This window comes from Schistocerca serialis, chromosome 5 (assembly GCF_023864345.2).
Source record: "Schistocerca serialis cubense isolate TAMUIC-IGC-003099 chromosome 5, iqSchSeri2.2, whole genome shotgun sequence".
Taxonomy (NCBI): Eukaryota; Metazoa; Arthropoda; class Insecta; order Orthoptera; family Acrididae; genus Schistocerca; species Schistocerca serialis.
In genome coordinates, this window is record NC_064642.1 from 610211785 (window position 1) to 610236805 (window position 25021).

The following is a 25021-nucleotide window of genomic DNA, read 5'->3' on the forward strand; positions in this document are numbered from 1 at the left end:
TGCTCATGTAAGAAAAAAATTATTTTCAAATATATTTCAAAGCACAGTTATTTCCATTTCAACAATCAAATAGTCAGCCTTTTCTTTTCCTTCAACATTTACCTTACACTACAATCAATTCAGATCTAACTGCCAACTTACCTTCCACTGTCTATCAACGCCACACACTGCTGAAAATTGGCTTACTGATAGCTGTAAGGCTATTACGATGTTGAAGTGTCACTATCTGCAATGATTGCATTCAATGAATGTTTAGTCTATCATTTTACGTACATAAAGGGAGCATTACTCGAGAATCAAAGGAAGTAACTTCCACTGAGTCTTTAATTCTAATCAGTTACTTGTTTTTTGGTAGTCAATAATATTGATTTTGGGTACATATATTACAGATTAAACATTTTAGTATGTACCACTGGAAAATTCAGGCTTTATATCATGAACAGAAGCACCCAATCTTCCAAATTTTGGTATAAACATATTGCTTGGGCGCATCTGAAGAAGAGAGAGGAAGATTCAAAACAAATCTGCTCAAAAATATAGTTTTGCTGGAAACTTAAGATATCGACTGGTTTCTGTTTACTGATGATACATGCAATTAATATGTGGCCAATGTTGTTACTTTCATATTCCATGGATTATTTGCATGATAAATAATAATAATGTGGAACAAGTCATGTTACATTCACATAACAAATGAATTTATAATTACACCTACATGCTGAAAATTTAAGTTTTTTAATTATTTATTTATTATTATTATTGATATCAATATAATAGAAGGAAACATTCCACATGGGAAAAATTATATATAAAAACAAAGATGGGGTGACTTACCGAACGAAAGCGCTGGCAGGTCGATAGACACACAAACAAACACAAACATACACACAAAATTCAAGCTTTCGCAACAAACTGTTGCCTCATCAGGAAAGAGGAAGAAGACGAAAGGAAGTGGGTTTTAAGGGAGAAGGTAAGGAGTCATTCCAATCCCGGGAGCGGAAAGACTTACCTTTGGGGGAAAAAAGGACAGGTATACACACGCACATATCCACCCATCCCCCAAAGGTAAGTCTTTCTGCTCCCGGGATTGGAATGACTCCTTACCCTGTCCCTTAAAACCCACTTCCTTTCGTCTTCCCCTCTCCTTCCCTCTTTCCTGATGAGGCAACAGTTTGTTGCGAAAGCTTGAATTTTGTGTGTATGTTTGTGTTTGTTTGTGTGTGTATCGACCTGCCAGCGCTTTCGTTCGGTAAGTCACCCCATCTTTGTTTTTATTTATTATTATTATTATTATACATGCAGATGAGAGTTAGTAATTCCTACCCTCCACCGTTTACACATCACACTGACAGAAATTCTTCTACAGAACAGGAGTTGTCAGGAAGAAGCTTTTTCAGTTTCTTTTCAAATTTTACTTTGTTGTCTGTCACACATTTTATATCACTGAGTAAGTAACCAAAAATTTTAGTTGCAGCATTGTGCACCCTTTTTGTGCTAAATGTGCTTAATGCGGAAAATGAATGTCATCTTTCCTTCTGGAACTGTAATTATGTACCTCACTGTTCCTTTTGAACAACAGTAGATTACTTACAACAAATTTCATGGGTCAATAAATATATTGTGAAAGCAGTAGTCAGAATGCCCAACCCCTTAAACAAGCGTCTACAAGATGATCGTGGGTGAGCACCACATATTATTCTTACAGCACGTTTTTGGGCAATGAATACTTCCTTTTCTATAGATTAGATACCCCACAACATTATTCCATATAACATTACTGGATGAAAATATGCAAAATTCAGGGTGTATAAAAAAGAATCACCTGATTTGGCAATCTATATTTCTGAAACTATTAAACATAAACAATGAATTTTGTTTGTTGATATACAGGAAACTCAAAATTTTGTCATACCTTTTCAAAGGTGTCCAGTATGACCCCCCCCCCCCCCCCCCCCCCCCGAGATGCACAGCATATGTCAATACGGTACTCAGATAATTGTTCCCACACTGCAGCGAGCATATCTCGAGTTACAGCTTCCACAACTGCTGTTATGTGATGCCTCAGTTCGTTCATTGTTCTTGGTAACAGAGGCACATAAACAGTCATTTATAAACCCCCCACAAGAGATAATCACATACAGTTAGGTCCGGTGACCTTGGAGGCCAAAAATGTAATCATTTGGTTCAGTGCATCCGACCCCTCATTCAGTAATGACACACTGGCATCTGGAAGTTCAAATGGTTCAAATGGCTCTGAGCACTATGGGACTTAGCATCTGAGGTCATCAGTCCCCTAGAACCTAAAACTACTTAAACCTAGTTAACCTAAGGACATCACACACATCCATGCCCGAAGCAGGATTCGAACCTGCAACTGTAGCGGTTGCGCAGTTCCAGACTGAAGCACCTAGAACTGCTCGGTCACTGCGGCCGGCCATCTGGAAGTCGGGAATGATTTAAAATTCCCGCACTTCCAGATGCCAGTGTAGCGATGCCCCATCTTGCTGGTAAATGAAGTTGTTTGAATCAGTCTCCAATTGTGGGAAAAGAAAGTTCTCATGCATATCAAGATATGTGCTTTATGTAACAGTGTTCTTGGCACACAAAAATGGACCATACACCTTTCCCCATGAAACTGCACACAACACATTAAATTTTGTAGAGACCCTCTCAAGTTATACAACTTCATGTGGTTGTTCCGTACCCCATATTCTCACATTACGACTGTTCAGCTTTCCATTTAAATGTTAAATGGAATGTTGCCTCATCACTAAACACTAAATGTGGAAGGAAACTCAACTTCTATCTTGCCAAGAACGAAATTACAGAACTCCACACATTGTTGTTTGCCACCTTCATGAAGAGCTTGCAGTAGCTGAATTTTGTACAGGTTCATGTCTAAACATCGACACAACACACCAGATGGACATCGGGGGCATGTTTAGCTGCACAGCGATTGGTGTTCTGCAGACTCCTTGTGAAACTTTGGCAGACGCATTCAATGTCTGTATCAGACACTTGAGGACTGACACTTGGGGACTGCCCGGCAATTTGCCTTTACACAAACATGTTTCTCGGAACTGTTCATGCCATCATCTAATGCTCTGTGCTGAGTGTGAGTCCATCCACAGAAAACCAGTCGATGGTACTTTAAGGAATCTTGTTTACTATTTCTTCTGTTGTTGTAAGTATGCTTGGATTGATTACAACAGTAGAATCATTTCCAAAAAGATCTAATACTGCTTGTTGTATATTAGATGGAAGATCGCTTACATAACAGTAGCAAACGTAAGACACCCACAGTCAGAACAATGTCACCATACAATTTTGGTTGAGTTACAATGTACAAATTTCTGCATTCTTTTGGTTAGATATGACATAATCCACTGCTTGGCTATATCATCAATCCCCTAAAATTTCAGTTTATCTAGGAGAACACTGTGATCCACACAGGCTTAGATAGGTCACAGATAATTTCCACCTGTGCTATTTTGTTATTTAATGCTTGCGAAATTTGGTGAGTGAACATGTAAATGGCATCTTAGTAGAGCAACTCTTCTGCAATCCAAACTGTGATTTGCTGAGTATTACTGTTGCTCAGGTGAGGGAGGAGGAGGAGGAGACTAGTGTTTAACGTCCCGTCGACAACGAGGTCATTAGAGACGGAGCGCAAGCTCGGGTGTGGGAAGGAAGGGGAAGGAAATCGGCCGTGCCCTTTCAAAGGAACCATCCCGGCATTTGCCTGAAGCGATTTAGGGAAATCACGGAAAACCTAAATCAGGATGGCCGGAGACGGAATTGAACCGTCGTCCTCCCGAATGCGAGTCCAGTGTGCTAACCACTGCATGCTCAGGTGAGATCCTGTTCTAGAATACATCACTTTCTTCAAAATTCTGAAAAATTGTCAGCAGTGAAACAGGTTGATAGTTACTGGCATCTCTCCTATGACCTTACTTAAAGAGAGGTCTAACAATGGTATATTTCAGTTTCTCTGGACAAATGCCTTCAATTAGTTAGGCATTACACATTTCAAATAAGACAGGGTTTATTATATGGGAACAAATCTATAGTACTCTATTACAAACACCATAAAATTGAAACGAGTCTCTATTTTTGAGAGAATATACAATTTTCTTCATTTCTGAAAGACAAGTTAGTGATACAGTAATATGACTGAATTTAATGAGAGTGCTGCTGAGACTTTTCTCTGTAACTGTTTGTCTCTATACTATCTACTATATTTGAGAAATGATTATTAAATATATTTGTTACTTGTGACTCTTTGTTTATAGACATTCCATTCAGTTCAATAATGATGTTATGCTGTTCTGTGGCTGGTTGTTTCACTACATACCATGTATCTTCAGACTATTTCTGACATTATGTGCATGTTCCTTGATGTTTTTAATAATCTTTATTAGTGATTTTAAGTAGTTTTTGTAGTGTGCAAACAACTGCAGGATCTCTACTTTTTCCTGCCAACATGCATTTACCTTTTCCTTTTACAAGATACTCTAATCCTTCAACTGATCCATGGTTTTTTACATGGCTGTTTAATATCCTTTCTGATTAGCTTATGCGGAAAGCCATTTTCAAATAATGATGTGAATTTATCATGAAATAGACTAAATTTGATGTTAGCTTTTGGTTCATAATAAATTTCAATCCAAGTCATCTCCAGTAAACTATTCTGCAAACCTTTCTCCATGAGTCATTAATTATTCTAACTGATTTTCAGTGAGGAGTGTGTGTACTGTAAGGCTCTATTTCACTTATGCTAACTATTTATGCATCATGACCAGAGAGAGCATTTGTTACAGGATAGACAGTTATTTTCTTGCTTTGAGCTTCACCAAACAAAACATTATTGTAAGATCAAAATAAGGTTTCCACATCATTTTTCCTATCAGAATCCTTCAGAAAATCTAAAAGGGTGGTTTGAAAAGCTCTCAGAACAGAAATGAAAAAAAGTACTTACATCACTGAAACTTTTTTTTATTTTTCAATGTAGTCTCCTTGTAGATTAACACACTTGGTCCAACAATGTTCCAATGCCTTGATCCCACCTCGAAAGTGAGTTTCCTCCAGGCCTGCAAAACAGTCATCAACTCCAGCTATCAATTCTTCATTGGAAGTGAATCTTCGTCCGCCAAGAAAAATTTTCAGTTTTGGGAAGAGATGGAAGTCTGATGGAGCCATTTCAGGTGAATAAGACATGAGTAGCAACAATTCATATCTTAGTTCCTGTAATTTTGCCGTAGCGACAGCACGTTTTTGATCCAGTGTCAACAGTCGCAGCACCCATCTTGCAGATATTTTTTTCCATTTTTAATTCTTCAGTTAAAATGTGATATACCTTTCAGATGACCTCTGGCAAGCGTAAGCAATTTCATGCACTTTCAATCAGCGATCCTCCATGACCATTTTGTGCACTTTTGCAATGATTTCTGGAGTAGTGATACATCTTGGCCGACCACTGCGCGTATCACCATCTAAGCTCTCCCGACCAACTTTAAATTCATTTATCCATTTGGCAACAGCTGAATATGAAGGAGCAGAGCCCCCAGTGTATTCTGGAAATTGGCATGCATGCACTTTGCTTTCATACCTTTTTTTACAAAGTACTTAATCACTGCTCAAATCTCTATTTTTTTCCATTTTCACAAATCACTATGCGGGAACAACAACAGAGCCATGTCACCGCCACAACATTCTTCCAAGAGCACTGACGTGGCATGTGTTTACAGCAACAGTCCAATAATATCACGTGAACAACTTGTTGCCCTAGCGCTGACCTCTCGTGGTGATTCTGAGAACTTTTCAAACCATCCTCGTACAGCCATTTAACATTATATTCGATGTTTATAAATTTATACAAATTTCGACTTTAGAATACGCAATAATTCTGGAGCTATGATTCACTATATAGTCAAACACATAGAAGCCAACGTGGTGAACAGTACACACCCATTGGGAAAGTGGCAGGTACCATGAAGTTAAGCTGCCGGAGCAATAGTCCTCTGTCCAACTCTCTGTCCAACTGCTACTCCACATCTCTCTGTCTATCTGCTCCTTACCCTCTCTCTGTCCATCTCCTCAACCCTTCTGAGACCACCTCCCTCTGCTCCCTCTATCCCGCCTCACACCCTCTACCTCCTCCTCATATCTTCTCTCTCTTCCTCCCCATCTCTCTGTACTTCTCCTACTCCCCGTCTCTCTGATCATCATCTTTCTCTCTCCCCCTCCTCCTACCCCTCTGTCAGCCCATCTCCACATTCTCCTCTCTCGATTTATCTCCTCCTGTTTCCTTCCTCTGTCAAACCCCCTCCACCCCCTCTTTCAGTCGACCTCCAGAGAAGAGGGGCACTTTCCACACTTGCGATCAAAGCAGTTATCAAAGGAGGAGGCACAGGATGGGTGGCCAGGCACGGCAGACAAACACCATACGTATCTGCTGAGGAAAAAATCGTGGTGGTAAGACAGTGGTAGCTCTGCAGCTTTTGCATACAGACTCTGAACCAGACTATCATAAAAGGCACTATTGTTGGCCACGACGGTGGATTGTATTCCCACAGTCTAGTTTTGAATGGAAAACGGACTGGTAAAAATTGGGGGGGGGGGGGGGGGGGGGGGGGGGGGGGGAGTGTGAATCCACTCCCCAAGAAGTAACCCAGAGGACACATAGGAACCGCGTACTGTGGGAGGCCAGGTAAGACACCTGGGATTACCAAGGAAGTTTCCTATCGAGCATGAGCATCAGGAATTTCATAGTTTCAATGAACGGAAGAGCAACAAGCCCAAAATGTAAAGATGGTGGAAAAAACCAATTGCACTGCCTCAAATTCACAAAAATGGTTTTGTCAGTGAAAAAGCAAATGCCATTTCAATGCTCCATAAGTAGAGCTGATCAAGACAACCCTATAGATGCCGCTCAAGGAGACAAGTCCACAAGGATCTGCAATAGATAACACAATCGTCAACTAAAAGGGAGCTGGACATGCCCGGTGGCAGACAGGCCATAATATGAATAATGGTGTCCTGTTAGGCAGAACCCACACGTGCCTTGAAAACTTAGACTTTTAAAAATTCCTGAAGGAAACCGGACATGTGGCCTCTGAAGCCCCACATATAGACAGTACGGAGGATACCAGTCCTCCAGCAGGTGTTGTAGGGTTTCTCTAAATCAAGAAACATGGTAACAGTCTGGCGCATCCACAGTAAACTATTCAGGACATGGGTCAACAAAGTGACAAGATGGTCAAGTGCAGAATGGCGTGCTCGAAATACACAATATGCAGTGGTAAGTAAACTGTGTGACTCGAGCTACCATACCAGCTGGGCATGAATCACACACTACATCACCTTGAAAACACAAATGGTGAGAGAAATGGGGCAATAACTAGAAGGAAGGTGTTTGTCCTTACCGAGCTTAGATTCGGTACGACAGTGGCTTCACACCAGCGTCTGGGAAATGTGCCCTCTGTCCAGATGTGATCGTACTTATGAAGGATAAAGTGCCTTAAATAGGACTTATATAGTGTATGTAGACATATTATCTACGGAGAGTATAGAATTTGAGAAGTAGAGGAGGACTTTAGGTATTGAATGATGAATTAAAAAGTGAATGCGAAGTGTAAAATAGATTTGCATCGTTACCACAGAATACCTAATTATAGTATACACAGAAACGTATTCTAGGGTAATGAACCGTGAAGCCTACTCAGAATGGATAAGGGGGCATACCTGGCATTTGCTAAGTATATAGGGCAGGTGTACCTACATGGAGATAGGATGACATGTGGCCTAAAAAACAGGGATGTATTATTAGGGGCATACCTTACAGAATGGAAAGAGGATGTGCTCTCATAAGGTCAACTCACGAGCAAGGTATAGGTACTGATCCTAGGAGAAGGGGACAGTATCGTGACAGAAGCCACAAATTTTATAGGGGTTATTCTGGAAAGTTTGAGTTCTATGCACAACTAGCACTATTACGTTTCATGAAAGTTTGCGAGGATCAAAAGAACACTTTCATTTTGCCCAGAGTTCCTCCAAGCTACAAGAAATAGTAAGAATAGTACATACTAAGGAAAGGTAGTACAAAAGATGAGAATAGAATGTCATGAACACCTGAAATTTATGATTGGAAATAAAGGAGGAGCCTTCACAATTCCTAAATACTAGTGAAGAGCTGACTAAAACCTCGAATGAATGATCAAGGCTTAGTATTAAAGTAGCACGAGAGAGAATAGCGAAGTAGTAAGCAAAAGATTATTCATGGTTACTGAAAGAAAAGAAATTTATACTGTTAAAATATGAAATTGTTATTATCTGTGATATTATTTATATAATGATTATGTATAAAATATCACATGTTCGATCTGAGGGGAGGGATATGTAGTGTTTCGAGAATTTCTCCATAAATTCTACAACCACTCAGCCTTCTACCGTCTCAAACACATGATATTTTAGATATGAGTATGAGAAAGCGGAATCCTACCTACAGCACATCACATGTCTGTATGTACAGGTTTAAATTCAGTCACAGGAAGAATGTAGACACAGCGGTCGAACGGCACCAACAAGTACCTGTCTGGCAGTCCACAGATGTTTAGTGAGTGCATACAAGGGGACCATGGAGTATTTATGTAACTCTGTGATAATAGTGTCAATGGCTACCGTTAGTGAAAAAGGAACTCTTAAAAAACTCTTATTCCAGCCTTGCTAGAGGCAAGGCATATTTCATGAATCCTGTGATATAGAGTTATGGTTATTACGCCAACTCTTTTGTGGATGTAATTAGATTTGTTTCTGAGGTGAGGCGATATGAGTGACTTACAAGCAGTCAGATGTTTATGTGAGAAGGGAGAAGTTTGTTCTGTATGAAGTTTTAATATATCGTTAGTTGATGAAAAGTAACCTTCAAGTATCTATTTATTTCACAAGTAGAGGAAGAATTTTAAATATTCCTGTACCTAGCATCACTCTTCGGAAAAGAAATTTAAAGAGATTCCAGAAGCCAGCGAAGATGATCAGCTGCGGACAAGTAAGTCATCTCCTAAAAGGAGTGGAAGTTAGTATATCTACTTCACACTTCAATCATCGTCCAAAGCATTAGAGTGTACCATCACGAAGCAATATGAAATGGAATGAGCAAGCGAGGACTGTGGTACAAAACGCAAATGGTCGACTTTGGATTATTGGGACAATTTTAGGGAAGTGTGGTTCATCTGTAAATGACACTATATATAGGACACCAGTGTGACCTATTTTTTAGTACTACTAGAGTGTTTGGGACCAGCACCAGGTTGGATTGAAAGAAGACACTGAAGCAATTTAGAGGTTAGCAGAACCAGCATTTGAAGCTGACTGCAAAACAATGCTACTGCTGCCAACATACTTAGGGAGCACGAAGCAAGATGCAAGAAATTATAGCTCATGTGGAGGCCTACAGACAGTCATTTTCCCCCCGCTCTATCTGCATGTGGAACAGGAAAGGAAATGACCATTTATGGTACGAGGCACTCTTCGCTACACAGTGTACAGTGGCTTGCAGAGTATGTATGTAGATGTAGACAATAACATGCCTTGCAAACACATCCCAAATCACACAATTAAACTGCTAGAGCATGCCACCTCTTCACACACCGCACTCTCAGCAACAATGTATCATTTCCACTCCAAAACAAACACATCGCATCTCAATGACGTCACACAACACATCGCGGCACAGTGCAATTACGTCATAGGTCAAAGCAGACAGGTGGTATCCTACAATGTAGAATACCCACTTTTTTAATCTGCCTATCTGCAGGCTGCTGTTTGAGATTGTTGACAAAATGTCTCAGGAAAACTTACACAGCTGAGGTATTGTACTGCATGTGATAAGATACACAGCACACATTCAGAGATTTTACAGAATCGTACACATTTGCAGTAAACTACAAATGGATACACGGTTGACTGAGAATTATACCAGTGATTCCCAACTTGTATTAGGAAACTATTATTTTCAGCAAAGTCTTGAATTTTTCTCTCCTTTTCCGCTACTCCCCCCCACCCTCCCCACCTTTCCCCTGCCCACCGTCTAACCTGCAGCACTTCACTGTCCACCACCCGCACCATGCTGTGTGTGTGTGTGTGTGTGTGTGTGTGTGTACTGTCGACGAAGGCCTTAATGGCCGAAAGCTTTAATTGTGAGAGTCTTTTTGTTGTGCTTATCTGCGACACAGCATCTCCACTATATGATGAGTAGCAACTTTCCTGCTCATAATACTGTCGCAGAAGAAGGTGAGTAGCACCGTGGTGCAGTGGTTATGATACTAAACTGTTGCATGGAGGGCCGCGAGTTCAAAACCCACCTGGACTGTACAATTTTAATTTCTATAATCGGTTCGAGTACATTCTAGAAGTATCCACAAACGTCCAGAAGCATTGTACTGGAATGTTGTGTAGCTGTATACATACTGTATGTCTCCTGGCTGGAGGCAGTTCGCTCTGCGCTCTTGTATGTGCAAGTGCTGAATAAACCTTTGTTAAGTGAAATTAGTGTTTGTCATTCATCTACTTACACTTTCCTCTATGTGACATTATTCTGGTGAAGATGCCGAGTATTGGAACTTGTGATACCACACATTATCAACGACACAGTGGCTCCCATCAGGCCATGACAGAGCCGCTGTTTATGTGGCGAGAAACCAGAGTTTGAGCCATATTCAACAGATCGCAATCTATCGGAGACAGAAGAAGAAGAAGAAGAAGAAGAAGAAGAAGACACTAACATGATAGCAACTGCCACCACATGAGACATCCTTCCGGGTTCTCTGGTGACAATGGCCAAGATCCAAACAAGTGGCTGAAGGTATATGAGCGTATAGCCAAATTTAACAAACGGGATAACACCATATGTTTGGCTAACATATTTTTCTACTTGGAGGGCACTGCCAAGCAATGGTATGAGAACGACGAGGAGAATTTCACAAGCTGAGAAGTATCCCAGGCGGAACTGCGCAAGTATTTCGGCGACACACGACAGAAGTGCAAGGCTTAAGATAAATGAATGTGCAGGGCACAGCATCCAGGAGAAACTTCAGCATCCTACATTCAAGATGTCTTGGAGCTGTGTAAAATAGAGGATCCTAGAATGAAGGAGGAAGATAAGGTTGCACATCTCATGAAGGGTGTTGCTGAGGACATGTATCAAGCCCTACTCCTGAGGAGGTTTCGTCAGCAGACGACTGCATAGAATGGTTACAGTATATCGAGACAATGTATGAAAAAGAATTACACCCAAGAAGTTTGAACAGCTCCCATACATCATATTGATGTCTGTGATGAAGGAAGAAACTGATTTCGCAAGTGTTCTTCGTCAGATAATGAGAGAGGAAGTTCAGAAGGCACTAGGGATTCACAGCGAGCAAAAAACCGAGATGCTTCAAGAGGTCATAAGGGAGGAAGTGGAACAGACATTGAATCCAATCTCTCGTCCTTCATTTCCCTTTAAAACGGTGAAAAAGTCAAGACCCAGCTGGAGTTACGTTCCCACAATGCTGCATGAGGAACATGTTTGAGCACCAAGATTGACGTCTGGAGGACCCAGGATAACTAACCAGTATGTTACCATTGTGGACGACCGGGACAAGTGGTGTGCTATTGTCGAGAAAGGCGGTGGATATTTGATGATGCCCACACCAGAAGACAGCAGACCAGTCTTAGCCGATGCCAAATCCGGGACGACGACGAATGGGTGCAGGATAACATAGGTCACCATCACTGCACGCTAGCCGCTGGAGAAGATGCTCCCCAACACGCCGATCAAGATCTCCATTGCCATTTCGAAGCTCCAGCCGATTACCTAGCTGCCGCAACCTGGAAAACTAAAGGATGCGACATTCCTTAGAGGTGAGGCCACCAAAGAGAAAAATCCTCCGCCGTCGATCACTACAAAAATGATAGGAAACTACGTCGATATCCTCATGGATGGCCGACCAGCCCAAGCTCTTGTGGACTATGGAACATCTGCAGAAAACCGTATCCTTCGACAACAAAACATCTCTGCTGAAGGTGGCTAGTGAGAAATATGTAAAACCTACAGGAAGATGTACCATTCGTTTGGGTATAAGTGGCCATACATAGCCCTTAGAATTCATTGTCTTACAAGAATGTAGTCATGACGTCATTCTTGGATGGAACTTTTTGAAAGCTTCTCAGGAAATTATAGATTGTGGTCGCTCGAAAATTATGCAAGACGAGGTGAGATACTGTGGACACAAAGATGCACATCCGAGTGTGGGGAGACTATGTGTGCTGGATAAAGTGATCATTCCTGCAGTCAGCATTAGAAAGGTAACCGTCACGTTTCATGCCATGCATTAACCCATGGATCTTGTAGTGGAATATAAGAGAAGCATACCACTGAAGAGTAACTTGGCCATACCAGTCTCCGTCGTCTCGTTTAAGAATGGATTCGGGGAATTGTGGATAGTTCACTGTCGCCGAAAACTGCAGATCCTTCCAAGACGCATGCGCGTAGCAAACGCTAAACCATTAATTGAGAAACAGCGGAGCGTCATAGAAACCTACCATGCCAAGTCTGTGGGCAAAATTAGCACTACCACTACGAGACAAGATCTTCTAGCTCGGCTATTACCAGATTTCACTAAGGAACAACAGAAGAAGCTACTTGCCATTCTTCAAGAGTTCTCTGAATGCCTCAATCCACAGGTGAAGAGCAAATTAGGCAAATTGACAGTGAAGCACCGGATTAGCACTGGAGACCATCAACCAATAAGTCAGAGAGCATACCATGCGTCAGCAACAGAACGTCAAATAATTCGTGACAAGGTAGAAAAAATGATGAAGAATGACATCATTCAGCCTTCGCAGAACCCATGGTCATCACCAGTGGTCCTCGTCAGGAAGAAGGATGGCAGTTGGCACTTTTGTGTTGATTAAAGGAAGCTTAATAAGATAACTAAAAAGGACGCTTACCCTCTTATATAGATTGTCTGAAGAGGGCTAAGTTTTTCTCAACCATGGACATGTACTAGGGATACTGGCAAATCGAAGTAGATGGGGCTGATCATGAGAAAACTGCATTCATCATCCCTAAGGGCCTGTATGAGTTTAAGGTAATGCTGTCTGGTTTGTGTAATGCACCAGCAACTTTTGAACGGATGATCGATAATCTTTTAAGCCTCCTGAAGTGGATGTTATGTCTTTGTTATTATTATACATTATAGTGTCCTGACAGACATTTAATGAACATATAAAAAGACGGGGCCGTTCCTGTGTGTCTCCAACAAAGCGGACTGAAACTTAATCCAAGAAAGTGTCTCTCTGGAGCAAAAGAAATCAAAATACTTGGACACCTTGTGTCAAATGAAGGTGTGCGGCCAGACCCAGAAAAGGTGAGACCTATAATGGAATTTCCTATTCCTAAAAGTATTAGAGATGTGAGAAGCTTCCTCAGATTTTGTTCTTATTATCGTCACTTTATCAAAGACATTTGTATCAAAGCCAAGCCACTCCAGGAGTTGCTAAAAGCTGATGCTAAATTTATCTGGGTTGGTGCTCGACAAGATCCTTTTGATGTGCTGCAAAAAGCTCTGACAACTGACACTACTTCGTCTGTAAGATGAGAGGATGCCAGCAGGTATGGGATCGGTGCTGTTCTGGTGCAAATTTCGGTTGGAAAAGACAAGGTTATAGCCTATGCTTCTAGGACACTTACAAAGGCCGAGAGAAACTACTCAACTACAGAAAGAGAATGTCTTGCTATGATCTGGGCCAAGTGCAAATTTCGACATTATCTCTATGGAAAGCCATTCACAGTTGTTACAGACCATCATTCACTTTGTCGGTTGACAGGTCTTAAGGATCCAACAGGACGACTCGCCAGGTGGGCACTAAGTCCTCAAGAATATGACATTACCATAATATACAAAAGTGGAAGAAAACACCAAGATGCCGATTGCCTCTCAAGAAACCCTGTGGAAGACCATCAAGACTTTGATGAAGATAGGGACTGTCTCGCTGCACTCCAGGATCTCTCTGCTGAGCACAAGGACGCCAAGATATCTCAAACTATGCTTGCCTTAAATCGGTCGGAGGATGTGAAAGGACAGTTTAAGGTAGTTAATGGATTACTTTCCAAGAAAAACTATGATCTGTTTGGAAAGAGGTGACTACCAGTGATTCCTAAACACACACACTTAGATGTTCTACAGAAATTCCATGAGACACCTGAAGCCAGACATTTAGGATTTATTAAGACATACAATAGAATCCGCAAGAGCTTTTTCTGGACAGGTTTATTTAGGAGTGTCTGTCACTATGTGTCGCACTGTAGAGAGTGCCAGAGGAGAAAGGCAGTTCCTCAGAAGCCACTTGGCCGACTCACACCAACTCCACCAGCTAAAACGCCTTTCCAGCGTGTTGGGATTGACCTCCTGGGATGATTTCCAATGTCTGCTAGTGGCAATAGATGGATTATTGTTTGCATTGATTATCTGACACACTAAGCCATTACAGCCGAAGTATCCGAGGTAGCCAAATTCATAGTGGAAGACATTGTATTAAAACACGGTGCCCCAAGTTCATTAATTACCGATCGAGGGAAAGTTTTTAAATTGAATCTTGTGACCGGGATAAACAGTTGGTGCAACATTACTCATCACATGACGACTGCCTACCATCCACAAACTAACGGGCTTACTGAACGCCTTAATAAGACCTTGGCCGACATGCTATCAATGTTTGTCAATGTTGAGCAGAGCAACTGGGACGAGATGCTACCTTTCATGACATTTGCCTAAAACACCACCAAACAAGACACCACAGGATTTATGCCATTTTTACTGGTGCATGGGCATGAGGCAACAACGATGATGGACACTGTGTTTCCGTTACATCCTGATGATGTGGGCGACAACTACATTGGCCAGGTGTTAATAAGAGCTGAGGAAGCTCGACACTTAGCTTGATTCCACACATTGCAGGCTCAAGAAAACTATTGCTGAAGGTATGACGCGAGCCACCGCCCTGTTGCCTACCAGCCTGGTGGCCCCGTCTGGATCTTCAATCCTGTTCAGAAGGTTGGTCTCTCTGAGAAACTCCTCAGGCGCTACTTTGTACCTTATAAGGTTTAAGACAATTGTCTGATGTTACTTATTAAGTTGAAGATTTCGACCCTGATACAAGACGGCAAAAGGTCAGAGATAAGGTCCACATCCTTCGAATTAAGCCCTATAAGGATCCTGCATCCAGGGTAAATTCGAAGCTCCAGTGACAGGCAACAAGCGGAAAGGTAACGAAGAGCGTAGTAGCAAAGGAAGTTCTAAGAAGATCACCGCCAGGGCGAGACTGTCATCAGGAGTCGGAGTATGCCAGACCGATGACTCGTTCCTGGACTAGGATGCCATAACACCGAGATGCTGTTCTCTTAAGAAGGGAGCAATGTCACAGGAGAAGCTGAGTAGAACTGCGTGAGAGTTCAAAACTCACCTGGACTGTACAATTTTAATTTCTATATTCGGTTTGATTGGATTGGATTGCTTGAGGGAAGAGACCAAACAGCGAGGTCATCCGTCTCACCAGATTAGGGAGGACGGGGAAGGAAGTCGGCCGTGCCCTTTCAAAGGAACCATCCCAGCATTTGCCTGGAGCGATTTAGGGAAATCATGGAAAACCTAAATCAGGATGGCTGGACACGGGATTGAACTGTTGTCCTCCCGAATGCGAGTCCAGTGTGCTAAATATTCGGTTCGACTACATTCTAGAAGTATCCACAAATATCTCGAATCATTGTACTCGAATGTTGTGTAGCTGTATATATACTGTATGTGTCCTGGTCGGAGGCAGTTCACTTCGCGCTCTTGTATGTGCAGGGTAATTCTACATTATTTATGTAATTTTTTTGCATATTTCCATCACCATGGATCCTTGCTCCTTCAATCTGCATCAATACAGAAAATTTTCCTTATCCCTAGCCAGATCTCAGTCCCACATACTGTTCCTGCATTGTTGCTTGGCTCAAGGAATCCCCCCTACTGGGCTTATCATCAAATTGCACATCTCTGGCTGCCACCCCACCTTTCACGATGACCCACACCTGTTCAGTTTCTGCCAATCCTTAGCCCTCACCAACATAGTCCTGCAAAACCATGTTAACCAAGCCCAAATCTCCTTGCGTACCTTCTCTCCATCTGCAAAATTCTACTGTTATGTAATCCCAAATTACTGGAACTCTTGCCCTGCAGGAACGTGAGCAACATGCACAATGCCACCTCAAAAAGCTCCCTACCCTTCTCACTTCCTACACCCACTTTGGAGTACCACTGTCCACCATCTCTACAGCACCACCAAACCTCCCCCACATACCCCCATAGCTGACAAACCCTGCCTCGCAGACCTACTACACTCACCCCGACCTCCAAAACTCCCTCCCACTACCTCACAGAATCCAGAACATAAACAGACCCACAACACAATAATGAACCTTAGCTCCAGAAAGAACCTTTAACCCCACAGAAATGTCAGTCCTTTCCAGAGGCCAAATCTTTTGCCTCACTCTCAAATTCAATCATGCAGGACTTGTGAAAGACCTTCTCTTCTTCTCCCAGTCCCTACAATGGTAACACTTTTTTGCCACCAACCCTACCAGACTCAACTTAAGACCAATACTGAACCTTGCCTAACTCAGTACACTCCTCCAACCAACTGTGATCCACCCCCACTGCCCCCAAATCATCCCGTTAACTTTCCAGAATTTATCAACCTCAAACCTTGCCTCACAATCATTCCCCAAATCCCTCAACATGCAAACTAACCTTACATCCACAGAAAGAACCACAGTCCACCATCTAAAAACTGACCACAACCTTATAGTCCTACCTGCAGACAAAGGCTCCACCACTTGTCAGACATTTCCAACTACAGACCTGGCCACAGCGACCCCATTCCAGTAATCCAGTAGGATCTCCTGTCACTATAAAATCCATAGGCTCATCACATAACCTCCACCCGGAGTCTCTCTCTCTCTCTACTCGCCCCTACCACTCTCCGCACTCCTACCTTTTACATGCTGTCTATAAACCCAGGATACTTCATTGTGACGGGTTACTGTGCCAACACTGAGAGAATCTCTGCTCTCATAGACCAACACCTTCAATCTATTACCCGAAACCTATCTCCTATATAAAAGATACCAACCACTTCCTCCACTGACTCTACAGTCCCTGTCCCTTTATCACACGGTGCACTGCTCATCACTGTTGACGCCACCTCCCTGTACACTAACATTCCTAATGCCCATGGCCTTACCGCTATTGAACACTACCTTCTCAACGCCCGAAGGATTCCAAACCAACAACCTCCTTCCTAGTCGCCATGACCAACTACGTCCTCTCCCACAATTGCTTCTCCTTTGAAGGCATTACCTACAAACAAATCCATGGTACGGCTATGGGCACCCCCATGGCACCATCTTATGCCAACCTACGCATGGGCCATCTGGAGGAATCCTTCCAATACACCCAGAATCCTAAACCCCTCACCTGGTTCAGGTTCATTGATGACATCTTTGCTATCTGGATTGACAGTGAGGACACCCTATCCACATTCCTCCAGAACCTCAACAATTTCTCCCCCATTTGCTTCACCTGACACTACTCAACCCAACATGCCACCTTTCTAGATGTTTACCTCCACCTCAAAGATGGCTATATATCAGTACCTCCGTCCATATCAAACCTACGAACCACCAGCAATACCTCCACGTTGACAGCTGCCACCTGTTCCATACCAAGAAGTCCCTTCCATACAGCCTAACCACCCGCGGTCGTTACATTTGCAGTGACGAGCAGTCCCTTTCCAAATATACCAAGGGTCTCACTGAAGCCTTTATAGACCGTGATTATCCTCCCAACCTTGTGCAAAAACAAATATCTTGTGCCTTATCTTTCCAGTCACCAACCACCTCCCAAAGTTTCACCATATGGTCACAGGGGAGCATTCCCCCTCATAACTCAGTACCACCAAGGACTGGAGCAACTGAATTACATTCTCTGCCAGAGTTTTGATTACCTCTCGTTGTGCCCTAAAATGAGAAATATCCTGCCCGCTATTCCTTCCACAGCGGTATTCCGCCATCCACCGAACCTACACAATGTACTCATTCATCCCTGCACAACCTCTACCCCCAAGCCCTTTCCTCATGGCTCATATCCCTGTAATAGACCTAGATGCAAGACATGTCCCATACATCCTCCCACCACCACCTACTCCAGTCCGGTCACTGATATCACCTATCCCACCAACGTCAGGGCTAAATGTGAAACCAGTCATGTGGTCTACAAGCTAAGCTGCAACCTTGCGCTGAATCCTCTGTAGGCATGACAACAAACAAGCTATCTGTCTGCATGAATGGCCACCGAAAACTGTGGCCAAGAAGCAAGTGGACCACCCTATTGCTGAACACGCATCCAAACATGATATCCTTCATTTCAATGACTGCTTCACAGTCTGCACCACATAGCTCCTTCCCATCAACACCAGCTTTTCTGAATTGTGCAGGTGGGAACTTTCCCTGCAATACATCCTACATTCCTGTAACCCTCCTGGCCTCAACCTTTGTTAGCCACTGTTCTCACCCATCCAGCCCTTTCCCTGTTCCCATTCCAGCACTACACAGCCATCATTCCACCACCACACTCAGATTTTTTCTCTCCTTTTCCACTACTCCCCCCCCCCCCCCACCCCACCTCTCCCTAGCGCTCTGTCCAACCTGCATCACTTCACAGTCCATCACCCCCACCATACCATCCCCCCTCTCCTCGCCCCAGCCTCCTCCTAACCCCCCCTCCCCCCACCAATTTGTCACTCCCATCATGCACTGGTGCTGAAGCTTGTCGTGTGGTTTCAGTAACCTGAGACTGCAGTCGTGTGTGAGTTGTGTTTGTGTGCGTGTATTGTTGACGAAGGCCTTAATCGCTGAAAGCTTTAAGTGTGAGTGTCTTTTTGTTGGGCCTATCTGCGACTCAGCATCTCCGTTGTATGGTGAGCAGCATAGTGTTACTTTTCATCTCGGACTTTCCATTGTTTGAAGAGTGTAATTTTGCCATTTATTGGTGCTGCTGCATATTATAAACCATCTCGGCTAGAATATCATCATCATCTTTCAGATCCATCTAAATTTTTGTCCTATGGATTTTTGTACAGTATCCTTCCCAGGATATTGGAGACACACACACACACACACACACACACACACACACACACACACACACACACACACACACACACACACTCACTCTCACACTCACTCTCATACATCTATACTCTGCAAAACACCATGAGGTGCATGGCACATGGTACATCCCATTGTAACAGTTATTAGGATTTCTTCCTGTTACATTCATGTATGGAGTGTGGAAAGAATGATTGGTTGAATGGCTCTGTGCATGCAGTAATTACTCTAATCTTATCCTCATGGTCCCTATGTGAGCGATACATAGTGGATTTTAGTATATTCCTAGAGTCAACATTTAAAGTTGGTTCTTGAAACTCCGTTAACAGACTTTCTTGGGCTAGTTTATGCCAATCTTCAAGAGTCTTCCAGTTAAGTTCCTTCAGTATCTCTGTGACACTCTCCCACAAATCATACAAACCTGTGGCCATTCGTGCTGCCCTTCTCTGTATATGTCCAATATCCCAAACTTTTGTCCTATCTGGTATGGGTCCCACACACTTGAGCAATATTCTAGAACTGGTTGCTTGAGTGATTTGTAAGCAATCTCTTTTGCAGAGTAATTGCACTTCCCAGCATTCTACCAATAAACTGAAGTCTGACACCTGCTTTACCCACAACTGAACCTATGTGAACATTCCATTTCATATCCCTACAAATGATACACCCAGGTGTTTGTACAAGTTGGCCAACTTCTACAGTGACTCATTGATTATTCTCAGTGGTATTATAGTCATTCAATACTATGTTTTCGTTTTGTTTTGTAAAGTGCAAAATTTTACATTTCTGAACATTTAGAGCAAGTTGCCAATCCCTGCATCATGTTGAAACCTTATCAAGATCTGACTGAATATTTATGCAGCTTCTCTCAGATAGTACTTCATTATAGATAATTGCATGCTCTGCAAAAAGCCTAATTTTACTATTAATATTATCTGCAAGATAATTAACATACAACATGAACAGCAACGGTACCAACATACTTCCCTCGGGCACACCTGAAGTTACTTTTACATCTGACGATAACTCTCCACCCAAGAGAACATGCCGTTTCATCCCTACCAAAAAGTCCTCAATCCAGTCACAAAATTAACTTGATACCCCTTATGATCGCACTTTTGACAATAAGCGTAGATGCGGTACCAAATCAAACGCTTTTCAGAAATCAAGAAACACTGCATCTACCTGGTTGCCTTGATTCAAAGCTTTCAGTATGTCATGTGAGAAAAGTGTGCACTGGGTTTCACGTGATCAATGTTTTCGAATCCATGCAGGTTGGCACTGAGGTCATTCTTTTCAAGATACCTCATTATGTTTGAGCAACGAATATGTTCTAAGATTCTACAACAAATGTGTGTCAAGGGTACTGGACGGTAGTTTTGTGGATCACTTCTACTACCCTTCTTGTAGGCAGTTTTCCAAGAACTGGGTGCGGTTTTTCGTTCAAGGGCTATACAATAGCTTATAATTAGAAGACTGGCTAACACAGCCGCAAATTCACTATAGAATATGACAGGGATTTCATCAACACCTGGAGCTCTCAATTTCAGTTCCTGTCTCATTCACTAGGGACTGAACACTAACTTTGGTGCCACTAACAGCATTTACATACAACCAGAATTTCTTTGGGTTCTGAGAAAGATCACTTGACAGTATCCTGCTACAGAAGTCATTGCACCTTTCTCTCATGACAGCCAAATGCATTTCATTCAAGATCTCTATCTATAGCCTTACACTTTGTTTCACACATATTATGCAGTAATCTCTGTTCCTTCAGAAGTTTATTTACAGTGACTGCATATCATGGAGGTCCCCACCAATCCGGAGCATGGGTAACTATTCTTTTAAACTTGGGCCAGAGTTCCTTTACATACTGGAAGTTTTAAGTTACACACTACTGATTTTTTATCTAGTTCAATGAACATATACATCTTCCTGCTTGTTTTAGTTGTCCTTCGTTGCTACAACCATATCAAGGTCACTGATACCAGTTTTGATGTGGACATCCTCAAAATTGTCAGGTGTATTTGTTGCTATTAGATTCCATATGTTTCCAGCATGAGTGAAGTTCCTGACTGCCTGTTCTAGGCAGCTTTTTGAGAAGCAATGTCTTATCACGCCTACCACTAACTGCAATGATTATAATTAAATCTTGGAGGATTAAAGTTTCCACCAATGATTACAGTACGACTGGAGAATTACTTACAAGTGAACTGAGGTTTTCTCCAAAGTTTTGTGTTACATCAGGATATGAGCCTTGTGGGCAGTGGAAAGCTCCAATTATAATTTTATGCCCACCTCTAATACTGAGTCTTGCACAAACAATCTCACATGCAGCTTCATACAATTTCTGTTTTTAGTATTACATACTACTATTCTACAAACCAATACTACATTTCTCCATTTTGTAATTAACTCTCAAGCACAACTACAGCTCAGCAATGCTAACTGAGCACTGTCCACAACAAACAATAAAGTTGGAAAATACAAAAACCATTTGAAAACAAATTTCAGCACTATCTGCTGATCAATTATGAAACCGTTCAATAAAATAAGAAAAAAAGCTGAAAATGCCTAATTGATAACCAGCATCAAATGTAAAGAAGGCAATGTATCCTTTTCATATTTTTGCTATCCCATCATGATATTTCCATTATCTGAAATTTTATTTTTAAAACTCTTCTTTGTTTTGGGCTCTTAACTTAAAATTTTACAAAAAAATTAAATGGTCATCTGACATACCCTGCCCGAGTTATGATAGAATCAGGCATCTGAAATGCCTGATTTGATATGGATTCTAAGAATAAAATAAAGAAAAGTTTTAAAAGTACACTTTCGTACTTTATATTTGGATTTGTTTATGAAACTGTTCTTTGCATGAATCATACCTTAACTGCTTTTATGTCCCACCTGTTTCAGTTCTGACCTACAGGGTCCACAACAAACGTATTTCAGGAACACTTTTTTCAAAGAATATACATGGTTTAAATTACCAATCCCCTGCAGTGCCGAATGTGGATGGTAAGAGTAAGGGGCTTTTCAATTTTATTCTATGTCAATGAAGAAATTGAGTTAGAATATTGCTCTTTGCACCTAAGATTGCCATCAGGTATGTAAACATTTAAGAAAAAATGAAGTTTAGATTCAATTGTCTACGTATCACTCCACAACTTCAAGGTTCACCAAATTTGATTTTTTTCCAATGGAGTCATCTTTAAGTGAAGATAAGATTAATTTCAATCCCATAAGCTTTTCACCATTATTTTTACCTAATACTATGACTAAAGACTTAGCCTACACTTCACTAGCTTAAGTGTGTAATGTCTCCTTGAATAAAATTATGATATTTTTAAACATCATGAATTTCAAGAAGAGTATGAAAACAGTGCATGCTTCAACATTTTTCACAATCAATCTAAATAGTGTATCTCACTTTTTAGACATAATTTCCACTTACTGGTCTATGTACTTCATGAATAAAAAAATGAGGTCTGCAGATCAACTCATTACTAAGTAGTAGCTCTCTCAAAATAAGGAAATTGGTGCCCAGCTAATGAAGGGCCTTCAAAACTGAATTTCTAAAAATGGTTAGACTTAAGACAGCAATATTTGGCAGTTTTATTGTTAAGACACGTAGGTGTACCAAATACGACCCTTAAAAAATGTGGAGCTCCATAAATTTGTATGGATCTTAGTTATGTTCTTTCTCAATTACTATGTTTAACATCACAATACGTACGTTTAAGGATTTACCAAAGTAATTCACTGGTTATTAGCTCCTGAGGCATAATGTGTAATGGGCCCTCGATGTAAAAACTTTAATAATAAATTTCTATGAGGCAGCAGGCCACCATCTTTAGGCATGGAGTTGAGTAGCAGTAGTTGTATAATGCCTTTTTATGTGATGGTTAGTCTGAGCAGCACAAGTGCTAGGAGACAGGGTAGGTAGTAACGTCACAGCAGAGAAAGTATCCATCCAGTGCCCTCTGATTATGGAAAGGACAAATGTGACCATGATGTGGCAAAGTAAACCCTCCTTTAAATTGCAGGCATGGGTGCAAGTTATTAACCATGCCTGAATTTGAGCCTACACCAAGTGTTTAGTGAAATAATTTACCCAGCCATCTGTTGAATCCTAAGTGCCAATAGCATTTACTCCCAAATTTTCCTGACAGATTGTGCCAAATTCCCATTGATTAGTTTATTATCTACAGATATGTAGTGCTTTCTTAATGATGGCCTACCAATAGGACAAAAGAATTTTTGTATTTCAAGACATCTCGTGTACTCTAAGACATTGATCAGCAACAATCTTGTGCAGTTTTCTGGTTCACCTCTGTCATCCACCAAGGTACAGCTGGACAATGTATACGATTATCCACAATGAAAAGGGGTCTATTATATTAGAGAATCCCTTAAACCAAGAAGTCTCTTACACTACTCACGATGATAGACGTTTTATTCTTTCAGCGCTTTCGTAACTCACCATGTTACATCGGTTAAGAAACTGACACCTATTCAAAATAAACGAAATATAAGAATTTGTGATGCGCATGAGTATTGTACATTCTCTCTCATGTCAGAATCAGGAAGACAACGGCTTAGTGACAAATATGGAAACCTTGCTTTGTAAGAAATTGGGCATTTCTTCGCCTGGGCTTATACAAGACATATTTTCTTATAGGCTATTATTTTCAAGCCTGATACTCATTTGCACAAAATATTCTATATCAGTAAATCAGAAATACAACGAACACGTCGTAAATAAATAAAAACGAAGTCCACTTCTTGCAGAAGTTTCTTTGGTGAAGTACGTAAAACACGACGAATCTGTGTGTTCCCAACAGCATGTGTACATTTGCTTTAACGTATGCCCAGATTGATAAAATTAAATATAAAAACACCGTATGCGTAATAGAATAAATATCAACAGTGCTTTACATTCTATATATTGTCGTAATAAAAGGCATTCGCTACGTTTACGGTCGGGCTCAGGCATGTACATAATATTTAGTTTCTGTCACGTTATGCAGCCATTCCCTATAATAAATATGGTACAGATATCAAATGTAATTAGAAATGTAAGCACCTTTAAGATTCGGGGTGGCGAATTCTTAAATTATGTAGCGCTGTGCGATTCTCACTCTCTACCATCCACAATTTCTTCTTTTCTTCATAAATCAAACTTCTCTGACGAATTATGAAAGCTGACACATCAAATACATCACTGCTCCATTTACACTCTGGCTGTTTCTGCATTTCAGCCTTTGTTGTATATAAACAACGGATTCAATACAATGCAAATAAGAAGACCTAGCCGCAATAGTTGTCAACCTCGTAACTCACTTTGGCATCATCACTGGAGACGGCGCTACGTGGGCTGGCAATTGGTATCAGGTTCAATTTCTTCTTTTCTTCATATATCAAGTTTTTCTGTTCGAGGATGAACTTTGACAACTCATCCATCACACTGTCAATTCAAAATCAACATTCAAACTTTGTCGCTGACAGAACGCAAAATTTTAGTGTGCCAAAGATCACAATCAACCGCCAAAGTATTTATTCATAAACCATGTCCGTAAGCAACAGGAGCCGGGTTTAAGGCGGGATCGCACATATAACTAAGTATAACTTCTGTCATTCCTTAGTGAATAGTGGCACCGTGAGATATCGTTCAAACATGGCGCCACAAATTCTACGTAGCTCCACAGCTTTCAATAAGCCGTCAACTGAAATCGTACGGGTGGGTATTAATGTCATAGTGGAGTTGTGACA

The 25021-nt window shown here is 41.5% G+C and overlaps 1 protein-coding gene across 6 annotated transcripts in view; it reads right to left on the reverse strand.

Moving 5' to 3' along the window:
• The window catches only part of LOC126481610 (uncharacterized), a 146041-nt gene extending 121275 nt beyond the window's left edge, over positions 1 to 24766 (reverse strand). For 3 of the 6 annotated variants that reach the window (XM_050105488.1, XM_050105485.1, XM_050105486.1), the window contains exon 1: positions 24336 to 24734. Coding sequence is in view for 1 of the 6 variants with exons in the window: in XM_050105484.1 (XP_049961441.1) it covers positions 24593 to 24712 (120 nt within the window). In the remaining 5 variants the exon portion in view is untranslated. Of the gene's footprint in view, positions 1 to 24335 lie in introns of all 6 variants that reach the window. The other 3 variants (XM_050105489.1, XM_050105487.1, XM_050105484.1) reach the window with 2 other exon arrangements.
• Between the last annotated feature and the right edge of the window lie 255 nt (positions 24767 to 25021).